This window comes from Periplaneta americana, chromosome 9 (assembly GCF_040183065.1).
Source record: "Periplaneta americana isolate PAMFEO1 chromosome 9, P.americana_PAMFEO1_priV1, whole genome shotgun sequence".
Classification (NCBI taxonomy): domain Eukaryota; kingdom Metazoa; phylum Arthropoda; class Insecta; order Blattodea; family Blattidae; genus Periplaneta; species Periplaneta americana.
The window spans coordinates 144,060,832-144,074,422 of NC_091125.1; the positions used below are offsets into that span (position 1 = coordinate 144,060,832).

The 13,591-nt window shown below is 35.4% G+C and overlaps 2 protein-coding genes and 1 non-coding gene across 4 annotated transcripts in view; 2 read left to right on the plus strand and 1 right to left on the minus strand.

Annotated features, from left to right (window-relative positions):
- LOC138706595 (cilia- and flagella-associated protein 52) overlaps positions 1 to 6,982 on the plus strand; it is a 35,479-nt gene extending 28,497 nt beyond the window's left edge. For both annotated transcript variants that reach the window (XM_069836091.1, XM_069836090.1), the window contains exons 11-12: positions 2,062 to 2,299; positions 5,982 to 6,982. In XM_069836091.1, the coding sequence (XP_069692192.1) occupies positions 2,062 to 2,299; positions 5,982 to 6,764 (1,021 nt within the window). In that variant the 3' untranslated portion in view covers positions 6,765 to 6,982. The remainder of the gene's footprint in view (positions 1 to 2,061; positions 2,300 to 5,981) is intronic.
- TRNAN-AUU (transfer RNA asparagine (anticodon AUU)) lies at positions 2,704 to 2,776 on the plus strand. The gene has a single exon. It is a non-coding gene; the product is annotated as a tRNA-Asn (tRNA).
- A 147-nt stretch (positions 6,983 to 7,129) lies between the features above and the next one.
- Positions 7,130 to 12,970, minus strand: Atg12 (Autophagy-related 12). The gene is made up of 3 exons (XM_069836093.1): positions 12,668 to 12,970; positions 11,940 to 12,076; positions 7,130 to 7,633 (listed from the first exon to the last, which is right to left on the minus strand). Exons 1-3 carry the CDS (start codon positions 12,804 to 12,806, stop codon positions 7,511 to 7,513), a joined length of 399 nt encoding a protein of 132 aa, XP_069692194.1. The 5' UTR covers positions 12,807 to 12,970; the 3' UTR covers positions 7,130 to 7,510.
- Between the last annotated feature and the right edge of the window lie 621 nt (positions 12,971 to 13,591).

Genomic DNA, 13,591 nt, shown 5'->3' on the forward strand with positions numbered 1-13,591 from the left:
CAAACACCTGCATAGAATTGGAATATATCAGTCCCCTAACTGCCCATTGTGCAACTCAAACCAAGAAATGGATTCGGATCACCTCAAAATCTGTGCTTCAGTGGCTGGTCATGATAATATCTTTGAAAAATATTGGAGTGCAAGAGGTCAAATGACTTTATTGTCAAACGCCTGACATTAGAAAACAACAACAATATTTAAGGAGTAGTTCCTTTATGTTACATATTTTGTCCTTCAAGTTAATCTTCTGACTTGCAGTTGTCTAGACTCTGGGCCTATCATATCGTCTGTTTATAAGCAAAACACATTAAGTCAAAAATATTACTTCTGAGAAAAAGGCATGTGTATAAACTTAGAAATGAAAAATTTAATACAATAAAGACAAACAACTTACTAAAAATATTTTGAGGATTCAGTTTTGTCAAGAGCTTTCAAAACGTATTTTTCTCAGAGGTAATATTTTTTACTTAATGTGTTTTGCTTGTAAGCCGACGATATAAGATACTGTATCATTCATCTTTGCATGAGTCACATATTGAGCAGAGATGACGATTTCTCGGATCAGTGATTTTGAAACTGTAGTCACAGTCTGAAGCAGTGACAAATATATTACAGTGACAAAATCATGGGTATTCAAATCACACCTCACCACTAGATATGAGTCTTAGATCCCTGTCGGAAGTACCATTAAAAGTCAAATTAAGAAGTGAAGAAAAAATACGAATCCTATTAAAACTCGGTGAATATAAAAGAAATCCAATTATACCAACATCAATAGCATAGCAATCTTTTTTCTTTTTTTTTTTTTGTCGTGTTTTTCATTCCCTGTGTAACAATTATAGACACAGCTTAAAATTTCAAAACTGCATCAGGGAAGGCAAGGAAACGGGAGTCTATGTTTTAGTTTCATTAGCAAGATCTGTTCTTGAGAACTTACTTACAAATTCCTTTCAAGGAACCTGCAGGTTCATTGCCACCCTCACATAAGCCCGCCATTGGTCCTATTCTGTGCAAGATTAATCCAGTCTCTACCATCATATCCCACCTCCCTTAAATCCATTTTAATATTATTCTCCCGTTTACGTTTCGGCCTCCCCAGAAGACTTTTTCCCTCTGGCCTCCCAACTAACACTCTATATGCATTTCTGGATTCGTCCATATGTGGTACATGCCTTGCCTATCTCAAACGTTTGGATTTAATGTTCCTAATTATGTCGGGTGAAGAATACAGTGCTTGCAGTTCTGCGTTGTGAAACTTCATCCCTCTTAGTCATAAATATTTTCCTAAGCACCTTATTCTCGAATATTCTTAATGTCTGGTATTCTTTCAAAGTGAGAGTCCAAGTTTCACAACCATACAGAACAACCGGTAATATAACTGTTTTATAAATTCTAACTTTCAGTTTTTTTGAGGGCAGACTAGATAACAAAGCTTCTCAACCGAATAATAATTACAGGCATTTCCCATATTTATTCTGCGTTTAATTTCCTCCCGAGTGTCGTTTATATTTGTTACTGTTGCTCCAAGATATTTGAATTTTGAGAACTGGACCCAAAAATTCCGTACCTGAGAGAACATCATGAAAGTTTTAAATCCTACTTAACAACATAATCATTACACAAAGAATGCCGGCCAACACCAAAGCAGCAGTAATCAAACAAGTCGATTATAGCAACTTCAATAGCTCATTCATTACCAGACCATTGTTTGGGAGAATTTTTTTAAAAATTTTATTGGATTATTTTACGATGCTGTATCAACATCTAGGTTATTTAGCATCTGAATGAAATGAAGGTGATAATGCCGGTGAAATGAGTCCGGGGTCCAGCACCGAAAGTTACTCAGCATTGCTCGTATTGGGTTGAGGGAAAACCCCGGAAAAAACCTCAACCAGGTAACTTGCCCCAACCGGGATTCGAACCCGGGCCACCTGGTTTCGCGGCCAGACGTGCTGACCATTACTCCACAGGTGTGGACTGTTTGGGAGAAAGTTTTGGTCTTATAGCAATGAAAATATTTTTTTTAAAGTTTTGTTATCAAATATATTGTTTTCTTTACAGGAGAATGACAAGAAAACACAGTCTATTTGCCAACACACAGTTCATGGGTGTTTGCTACCACCCCAGTGGAGTTCAGGTGGTTACAACAGGAACTGATCGCAAGATAGGATACTGGGAAGTGTATGATGGCACGCTAATAAGAGAAATGGAGGGATCTACATCCAGTGGACTTAATGCAATTGACATGACCAGAGATGGGTCCTACATGCTTACAGGAGGAAATGATCAATATGTTAAGGTAAGAATTTAAACAAAATTTATCTAGTAATATAAATTTATTTCAATTTTATTACTGAATAATTTCGAGGGACAAATTGTTCCGGGGCCGGGCATCGAACCCGGGACCTTTGGTTTAACATACCAATGCTCTACCAACTGAGCTACCGGGAACTCTACCCGACACCGATCCAATTTTTCCCTCTATATCCACAGACCTCAAAGTGGGCTGACAACCGTCAAGCAACCAACTTCGAGTGCACACTAACTTGATTTGCATAATACACGTCACTGTTCGTTAACAGAAAACCACAATTTATGTCACACGGAGTTAGTGTGCACTTGAAGTTGGTTGCTTGACAGTTGTCAGCCCACTTTGAGGTCTGTGGATATAGAGGGAAAAATTGGATCGGTGTCGGGCAGAATTCCCGGGTAGCTCAGTTGGTAGAGCGTTGGTACATTAAACCAAAAGTCCTGGGTTCGATGCCCAGCCCCGGAACAATTTTTCCCTCGAAATTATTCAAATCAATTTTACTTCATGTATCATTTTACTGTCTATAGCCTCGGAAAATTAGATATACTTGGCGACATTTTGTTCTTCTTCACATGTTGTGGCAGGGAGCATACATCTTAACTTAAAATCTCATCACGAGAGGTGTGATTTTTTGGTATTAACAATATACGTAAAGTATGTTAAAAACCTCATTTTATGCAAGGAAAATGCAGAACTCTTAGTGAATATCCAAAATTAAGTGAAATATATCAGCAAATTTTCGCGAAATTGATAGAAATCTACGAAATTACTTCAAAATCAAGATATTTTCAACAGAAAAACAGGTTGTATGGAGAATTCGCATGAAAAATGACTTTTTCTTCCAAATAAAACGTGAAAACTTTCTTTGTTATAAATTATACATGAACATTTATACATATCTGATCGTTCAGCATTACATGCGTGTGATATTTAGCAATGATGTAACACATTGTGTTAGGGACTACTTCCAGGGAGCAGTGCAAGCAGACAACGGTTACTTCTCTTTCTTGCAACAACTGCCTTCGTGAAATCAAGAAGGCAGTGCTGTCACCCCCTCATAGTCGAATGAAATTGAATTATGAATTTAATTAACAATCTTCTGTTATTTTCAAAATAATTGTTTCAATAATAATTTTAAAAATGTTTTTTTCTTAATTGCTTGTTTTTTTTTTATAAAATATTCCCCGAAATTAAACAATTTTAATACTGATACGAGGGTAAAATAATCACCATAAAATCACATCCCAACTCATCCTGTTTAATGGGTGCTGTGTAATTTCATATGATTATTGACTGTATGAAATTTATGCTGACATAACTTCAGATAATAGACTTTGATGGATGGCCATGTTATGGAATTTTTCAAGTGTTTGATTTGTTATCAGTCCAAATTTGAAAATTATGTATCTTGTTAGATTTTCCCTCTCTCTTACTCACCTGAAAGATAGGTTTAAATTAAAGCTTACAACTATTTGATAGTCTTTTTATTTGTATGTTTAAAACTCGATGAACAGAAGGTATTCTTTTACTATGAATAATCATACAAAATAAAGGTGGAAGTGATGGTCATTGATGGTATGTGTCCGCTTACAAGCATAGATTAAAAATGACACTGTATAACAAACGAGAAGTATAAGTATCATTTGTTTCTGTATATTTATTTTACAAATTCATAAAACTTTTTTTTTAATGGATTTATAGTATTATAGTTGATGGATATGAATGTAATATTTATGGTATTACAATTTTATTATTTTTTATATTTTGTAATTTGGTTTCATATCACAAAGATTTTTTATATGCAAATTCATAACGTAATATTTCCCACCATTATGAAAGTGCACTTAATTTAGTTAATATGCAATGTTCAGATTTTTGTCATTATGCATCCCAGTATTTTTTATATTCTTACTGGTTATGCCAGAGCTCCAGAAGTGATGTGGTTTACAAGCATTTCTTCTCAAGATTTATGTTTGTTATTAGACGCTTAGGGAGATCTAAAATAATTTCGTTTCTGGTTACTGAATTTTGGTTCTCTGTTGCCAGAATCTTTGCAATCTTATATTTGTATATGCTTCACAATTTGCTGGTGTCCATCGAAATTTTCTTGTTGAAATGTTTTATCTTTTTCACAGAAGTATAGAGTTTAAATTCTCTTACCTTAACTCCAGGTAGAGTGATTGTTGTCGTCCTCAGTGGTCTGACAGTTATCATGCTGGCTATTGGATTAGAGTTCAGCAGATTCAAACCTAGCCAAGGGATGATGGATTTTAAAACCTTTAAAGCATGGGTCCCTGGTCATAGATTTATGGCACATAAAATAATTATACATCTGACAGAGGGCTTAAGGAAAAATTCATCGGTCATTTTTTCTCAACATAGAATTTTGATGTTCAAAAACCTTTTCAGTTGAAAATATCATTAAATAAAATACTATCTAAATTGATTGTTTAAGATTATGTTCTGCTTTACTCAGAAGAAAATAAATGGATAGGCTACAGGACAATTGGCAGAATACTGTGTATATTCAATGAAAGAAAAATTCCTTGCCTCTTTCTGAGTTTGTTGTTTAGTCAACTGTCCGAAAACAGGACTGAACGCGACAAGTGATAGCGTACCAAGAAGTTCACACCCGTGGAGTAACGGTTAGCGCATCTGACCACGAAACCAGGTGGCCCGGGTTCGAATCCTGGTTGCGGGAAGTTGCCTGGTTGAGGTTTTTTCTGGAGTTTTCCCTCAACCCAATACGAGCAAATGCTGGGTAACCTCGGATTAATTTCACTGGCATTATCATCTTCATTTCATTCAGACGCTAAATAACCTGAGATGTTGATACAGCGTCGTAAAATAATCCAATAAAAAAAATAAAAAAGATACCAACAAGGCACCACTTATGAGGCAACTAGGTCAGGAGATAATGGAGGATAGCCCGTTTCTTTCTCCCTCCATTGCATTCATCGCCAATTAGCTACATATTACACTTCAGACTTTAGATGCATACAAACAATAATAATTATTCTTCCTCTGACAAATATCGTCAAGTGAGACGTACTGCCTGATAATAGACGTACATATCAGCCAGAATATCAATTAGAGGATTTTCTGAGATTGAATCTACATAATTTTTAGTCCAGTAACAAAATTTTACCAATTTTAAGTGACAGTAATTGATTGATAGGCTTAGGATTCGCTAATAAATCTATATCTTGGAGATATTAGCAAATCTATGAAACAACAGAAAAATGGCAGAGAATAATCTGTCATCATCAGATTAGTTTTCACCCACAAATCCTTTGAAAAACAGCGCAGTATGAAGGGGAACATGTATTGTACATTTTTATTTTGAAAAGGATTCTACAGCCCTTAATTGAGAGAGAACAGGACATAGCCTAACCAGATTATCTCCAATCTAATTGTAAGTGGGAAAAGTGCTGTTGTACTGTAGTATGCGCTGTGATGAAATGGCAGTCTTAAGTTTAAATATTTTTCTTATTTATTTGCATTCTAATCAAAAAGATAAAACTTCAAGTTTTTAGAATATTTGATATCAGATTATATCAAATTTTCCACTACAGGAACTGTGAGTATCCTCCATTCTCTGACACAGTTAATGTTTTTAGTTAGGAAAATAAAAGCATATTTGAAATGTATGCATCTCGTATTCTTACAGATCTGGGACTACAATATAGGTAATCCAACACACATAGGCATTGGTCATGCTGGCGTTGTTACTGCAGTAAGATTCTCACCTAATAATGAATACATTATCAGTGTGAGTTCAGATGGAGGGATATTCCGTTGGAGAAGTCCATATGTTACACAACCTTTGAAAGAAAGTCAGCAATCTGCAAGATGTTCATCTAGATCCACTCGTAGTACTTGTAGTGAACGTGAGGAAGAGTGGAAACAGATGGCCAAGGAGGAAGAGGAGGAAAATGTAGAGAAACTTAGTACTTCAGCTAGGAGCTCAAGTTCTAATGGGAGCAAAGAAGGCAGTAAAAAGAATGCCGAAGAAACAGAGAAGCAAATATGCATCTGTGAGGAGGAAGATGTTCCTTCCGAAAGTAAGAAAATCACTAAGGATACATCAAAAAGTGATGGTACGCCGAAGAGTGGTGCATCAAAAAGTGATAACACTCAAAAAAGGAATGGTACACCTAAAAGTGGCAGTACTCCAAAAAGCAGCGGTACATCCAAAAGTGGTGTTAAGCCAAAAAGCAATGGTACACCCAAAAGTGGTGGTTCTCCAAAGAATATTCTTACACCAAAAAGTAATGGCACGCCAAAAAACAATGCTGTTACACCCAAAAGCAAAACAACTACACCAAAAGATCAAGGAGATATTTTTACCGACCAAAAGTGCAATTGTGTACCAGAAAACAATATTTCAACCACAAAGAGTGGCACACGGACATCTAAAAGTAAAAGCAGCCATGGCAGTGGAGAGAATTGAAATTTGAAGCAAATAATTTAAGAGTAGGCTACAGGATCTGTCTTTCAAAGGAAAGCTTAAAAAATAATGTAAGTTTTATGAAGAACGTATAACCTGGAAGGTACGAATTATTGATAACATGTTTACGAAATTATAGTATAAGTATGTTTTATCAGAATTACAGATATAATGAGGCTGCATTTACTTTATGTTTATAAAAAGAATGATATGAAGTAATGCTGAATTGACGAAATATATTAACTCCACTTTTGTATGAAGAAATTGAGACTGTTAAGTTTCTATTGACAGAATTATCTACATGAAGTAAGGCATTATGCTTTTTTTTCCATTTGTATTAGGAACAACTGGTTAGAAATCAGATCGACTTAAGGCTGTAAAATAAGATATTCTTTTATAAACCTTTCAGTATTTTCATACAATAATATGTTTAAAATAGCATAAATGTTTTGAGTATACTGTTTCAGTGGTACAACTCCAGTATTTCATCGTACCTTAATAATAAAGACATATTAAATAAACAGTTCAATATATACAACTCACGACAATTCATTGTAAACAAAATTACATAATAATATAGCCATTTTCGACATAATATACAGATATCTTAAACGAAACAATAATCACATTATGATTCACAGATTCGTTACATGGAATTAAAATCAACTTATTGTCTCTGATATTTCATGCAAATTTATCAGAATGCTTCAAGCTGCAGAAAGGAAGGGGCATCTTGTGCAATTTTTATTTCAGCCCCAGGCTTGGCTTTTGCAGTAATGAAGAACTAGTTTTCCATCTGTCCCATAGCACTCGTAGAGATTTCTCACGATGTGGTCTGGTGCTGGAGCAAAAGACTGGTTGACGTACAGGAACTGAAACAACAAAGGTAATTGCATGTTAATGCTTAGCCACTACACATTAAACCAACAAATTACAATTAGGTAACACAGTCAATACTGTATTTTAAAAATAATATTTAAGGATGGCATTTATATACAGTGAAACCTGTCTAAAGGGGCCATCTGAAGTTACCTCGTAAAATGGCCGTTTTATCAGGTGGCCGCTTGATTAAGGTTGCGGTTTTTTATGAATCAGCATGAAAGTACTGAATTTCATTGACTTTTTAGTAGGTACTGTGCGCGTACAACAATCGTGCATATTAATGCCAGCCTCTTCCATTCTTGCAACTAGCATTTTCAAAACTCAATTTCTTCGCCCTCGCACACTTGAATCATTCGTAAACGAAATCATTCACATTACTAAACACAGATTCTCTCTTCTTTTTTGGCCACCATGCATATTTTCCTCCCATTCTTTTAATATTTCATCTTAATTATACAGTGTATTTGTGTCCTTCCACATTTGAATATTTCTGCAATTTTTTTCGCAGGTGTTCCCTTCTCACTTTCTTCAATCATTTTTCGTCTCACCTCTAAACTTAATACCACTCTAGATTTATTGTTAGACATGATTTCTCTCTCAAACTAACGTCACAGTTCCTCTGAATCAACTGAATGAAAAGAAGAAAAATTCGTAAAAGCTGGTCCAAATAGAAAAAGATTGAAAGAGGAGAAAAAAAAATTCGAATGGTTAACTACTGACCTAAAACATACTGTGACATTTTCGATAGAAAACGTCCGGTGTTTTAATCCTTTAAAAACGAGTAGGAATTTATATCTGTGCAGGGTCGGAGTGGAAAGTGACAAAAGAGTCATAAAACAGTAACCAACTAACCCCAAAATATGGAGGGTGTACTGTTGTACACTTCACTTAGCTATTGTACTCGTGGTATTGCTCTCTGTCCTCTAACCATCGAAAAAATAGGTCAGACAGTATCCGTGAAAAAAAAATTTTTGTTGGACAGTGACTGTTATAGTCAGGTTCCAATCCAAACAGACCCTGGCCGCTGGCCGAAGCATGAGGTGGCCGCTAAATAAAGAGACAATTTGTATTGATCTTATGGCAAATCCAATTGGTTCCAGAGAAAATTGGCCTTTTGGCCAGGTGGCCGTTTAAATGAAGTGACCGCAAAGACAGGTTTTACTGTACACTAAAATGTACAGAGAGTTCGCTTCCCCCTGCGGCCGGGCGATGAACAGCAAGCACTGGAGCAGCAATAATATAGCCCACCAACGTGCTGCCACCCGTGCTTAAGAATCACTCAACAGCTGTCCGTCATTTTGCAGTCAGCTGACCTAATTGCATTCTGTTTCAACAATAAGTTTGCTTTACTGAAATGCTTTAAAAAAAACGCCTCAAGGCCACGCGTGGTGGTTTCCGTGAGCAGTGTGTGAATGGAAATGTTATCAGAAGATGTCAAGAATGCATCAATACAGATGGACACCACTTTCAGCATCTTTTGTAACAAGGTTAGTACTCAAGTGATAACAATAAATTAGTAGGATAAGCTAGAGGATTGATACACGTCGCTAACTAATGCTCCGCGCTTGCTGGCCATTGCGCCTCCAAACAATAATTAAATGAGGTTGAATCATATGTGCACCTGTAACTTTTTATCAGTGTGCAATAATACATCTAATAAAGCTTAGATTTTAAGTTATATATTTTTTATTTATTACATATTTTGCCATTTTTAGTTACATATTACATAAAATCCGGGCTCTAATGATCATATTTAATTTTCGTCAGTAAATTATTATAATTTTGTAATATTATCTTGCTAAAAATTTCTGTCACTGACGATCTATTTACTTACTTACTTACAAATGGCTTTTAAGGAACCCGAAGGTTCATTGCCGCCCTCACATAAGCCCGCCATCGGTCCCTATCCTGTGCAAGATTAAGCCAGTCTCTATCATCATACCCCACCTCCCTCAAATCCATTTTAATATTATCCTCCCATCTACGTCTCGGCCTCCCTAAAGGTCTTTTTCCCTCCGGTCTCCCAACTAACACTCTATATGCATTTCTGGATTCGCCCATACGTGCTACATGCCCTGCCCATCTCAAACGTCTGGATTTCAAGTTCCTAATTATGTCAGGTGAAGAATACAATGCGTGCAGTTGTGTTGTGTAACTTTCTCCATTCTCCTGTAACTTCATCCCGCTTAGCCCCAAATATTTTCCTAAGCACCTTATTCTCAAACACCCTTAACCTATGTTCCTCTCTCAGAGTGAGAGTTCAAGTTTCACAGCCATATAGAAGAACCGGTAATATAACTGTTTTATAAATTCTAACTTTCAGATTTTTGGAGAGCAGACTGGATGATAAGAGCTTCTCAACCGAATAATAACAGGCATTTCCCATATTTATACTGCGTTTAATTTCCTCCCGAGTGTCATTTATATTTGTTACTGTTGCTCCAAGATATTTGAATTTTTCCACCTCTTCGAAGGATAAATCTCCAATATTTATATTTCCATTTCGTACAATATTCCCGTCACGAGACATAATCATATACTTTGTCTTTTCGGGATTTACTTCCAAACCGATCGCTTTACTTGCTTCAAGTAAAATTTCCGTGTTTTCCCTAATCGTTTGTGTATTTTCTCCTACCAACGTGCTTGTGCACAAAATTATATTGGCAAGTAGTTACGAGATCTGTGAAATTCTCGAAATGCGATAACTCGAATTGAAATTTTTGCCATTTTTTTTTTTTTTTTTTTACCATTTCTTTATACTTCCCAAATTAAAATTAATCAATTTTCTTAATGTATCCAGCTGTTTGCTGACAACATAAAATCCACTGTAGTCTATTCAGTTGTTTTTCACGAGAAATGAGGGGTATTTTGATCGGTGTTCATTATAGATGCCTGTTGCTAGTAGCCAGGGTTGGGGTGTAGTCAATATATACTGCAGGGGTGTGTCTTCTGCATCTGGTACTGATGATTTTAATTTACTTCCCAAATTAAAAAAAAACCGCACTTTTAAATCTAGAAATAAGGCAAATTCGTATAACGCAAAAGAAAACTTGAATCAACTTTTTAAACGAATTTCAGCAGTAGGCCTACTTGCTTTAACACTGCCAAAATTTGGAACAACACCGAAATTTTAAAACGAATATTCCTTAAAAATAAAACCACTTTCATGGAACTCTAACAAATACAATGAATCTTCAATCTTGCTACGCACACACGCGGGACTGACATTTGATTTGTGTTGTCAATATTTCATGATGAAATGAAAATGAGAGATGGTATAACTTTATAAATATACAAATATCTGAAAAAATAAATAAGCGAGCTTTCGTAAAGTCGAGGATCAGTGACAAGTTTGGTTTGTTCAGGATTTTGGTATACCTTACATATACGGACTTTGGTAGATATAGGTACACAAATAGATTTACCCTGAACCGAAGGAAGGTGTGCTTTCCTGCATAGTGCAACCTAATGGTGATACCAATGTGTTAAGTGATGATTTAGTGTGAAAATGTCTCAGAAAATCATCAATCAGGTATATGAAAAATTAAGATATTTGGGGTGGGTTTATAGCTTTCGCAATCATCACATTTTGTCTTTAGAGTGGAGTGCCATAGTTTTGAGATCATATTAAGTGATTTAAGTAGGTACTTTTTTTCTCTCCCATGTATTGTGTGTAGCGGGATCGAAGATTCACTGCAAATGTAATATGTTTGGCAATGGAAAATAATTTATGTGTAGATCACTGCAAAGGTGCGTTTTCATTTGGAACTTTTCATATCATGTTCGGAACTCAAGTTCTACACAATGTTACCAATGAAAATGCATCTTAAGAATAAATTTGAAATTTCAGCAAGTCTGGATTTTCTGAGCCTTTTATTGGAAAGCAGAGGATTAACTTAAGACTTAGGAGCATAGTACATTTCTTCTTCGTCTGTCCCCCCCCCCTCCCTCGATTTTCATGTCTTCATTCTTGGATAGTGTCTTTTAACACTTATATAATCACTGATGAATGTTATTGAACAAGTAATAACTACTTCTGATGACGCAAACCACGCCGAAACTAGTCAATCAGGTAATTTACCATCAAAATTGATAAATTAACACAGTGAAGTAGTTATTACTTGTTCGATAACGTTCATCAGTGATTTTCATTTCAGTATATCTATTTAATTACTTTTACTTTCTTCAAAGGATAATTTATAATAACAGGTTTCAAGTACAGTACTTAGGTTTCTTTATTATTATTATTATTATTATTATTATTATTATTATTATTATTTATGATTGTAATTTTACCAAATGTTCTGAACGTTCCAATTTGAGGTATTTTTTCATGAATTCCATTATCCACCCAATCTTCCTCTCAGGATCGACAGCCCATTTCTTCTTTTTCATAATTGGTGCATTACCAGTTGCCTTCAGGAGTATATCAACTGAAAATATAAAATTACATAACATTCTTGTACACATTGCATAAGCATCAACTTATATGTCGAAAAGACAACCTGGTGGCATTGGATAAGAAAAAAATATTTACGTACCTACGTTAAATTATTCTATATTGATATTGTACATGAAGTAACCACGCTGCAATAATATGAAACCTGCTCGTATATCTATTATTGTATTCTTATATACTAGGCTAGCTGCTTGACGACCTTTGACGTTACAAGTGATGTATTTACAGTGACACATTTCGAAATAAACGAGAGATTAAAGTAATTTGTATCTATACCTGACCTAACCTCAATCACATCTCAGAACATAACTAAATTTTTAATTATACTTGTCTAGTCTCAACCGAAATCACTGGAACTAATTCAGCGCTAGTTTCACCAACTTCCCTACAAATTAAATGTTTTATAGAAATTTATATAAAAGTTAAATAGGCTATTTGCTTAAATTTCCTGGAAAGTTGGCACTACTTTAAATCGGCAAGTTTGTACGATGACACGTTTAGGTTATAATATATTGTATGTAATTCGGACGTTACTAACATTTTTATACTTAGGTTAATTACATACTTTTCTGTTTATCGCTTTTAGATCCTTCTGGTGCTGTAGAGTCTGTTTGCTGAGTCTCGTTGGGAGTTTCCCCTGCGTCACCTCCAGCTTCTGTTGTATCTGGGTTTTCAGACTTCGGCGTGTCTTGATTGTCAGACATATTTTATCGGATATAATCAAAGGAATCCCTTACATCTTACATATAAACATCGCTGTTTTACAGTGAACATTTAAAAGAAATTAGCTAAACACAATATTCTTCACTTTACAATTCGACCACGCATTGTTTATTCAAATTGCCAACGTTATCGTCATGTAAATGTTCAGTGTTGCCAGCATTATAAAAACGGAATAGAGCGGCAATTTTAAGTAGGTACTGTACTTAAGGTGCATCTCTACTCTACGGTTCAGTTTTCCATGCACATATGCATGCGATCTGGAGAGAATGTTGAAAGAATCAAATTGAAAACGCACGTTCAATTAAAATGCATGCGGATTTCGTGTCTACATGGTGCGCCGTGTTGAACGTCATCTTCACACACACATACAAGCGCGCGCGTACATATACAGAGTGGAAGTGAAATAACCTTACAGCTTGAAAGAGACGATAGGGTACACTGAAATGAATAGAAAACCTATATTACGTTTTGTGATTAAATACACGGTTAATTAGAAAATTGAGTTGATAAATTGAATAACGGTTATTAGAAAATTGAATTGGAAGTTGAAGGTCAACGAACTAAGATCTGTCTCCCTAGGTTAGGCATGTCAAAGTAAACCATAGATGGCATTTGCCATAGCCGTGGTTCGACTTTTCTACAGTGGCTAGATGATTGACATATCACCACTGAATTTTGATTTAGTGGTTTTGTCCCACTTCGTTTTCCTCCCATGTTGTTAAGTATTTATGCGTAGGCCAAAAAAAAAAAAAAAAAACAAACAAAC

Excerpts from the sequence above, each read along its gene's own strand:
- Atg12 (XM_069836093.1), bottom strand. The coding sequence starts at position 12,806 with ATGTCTGACAATCAAGACACGCCGAAGTCTGAAAACCCAGATACAACA. Across the intron at positions 12,077-12,667 it reads TAAAAGCGATAAACAGAAAA|TTGATATACTCCTGAAGGCA; the intron begins GTATGTAATTAA and ends TTATATTTTCAG. Across the intron at positions 7,634-11,939 it reads TGGAACGTTCAGAACATTTG|TTCCTGTACGTCAACCAGTC; the intron begins GTAAAATTACAA and ends TTGTTGTTTCAG.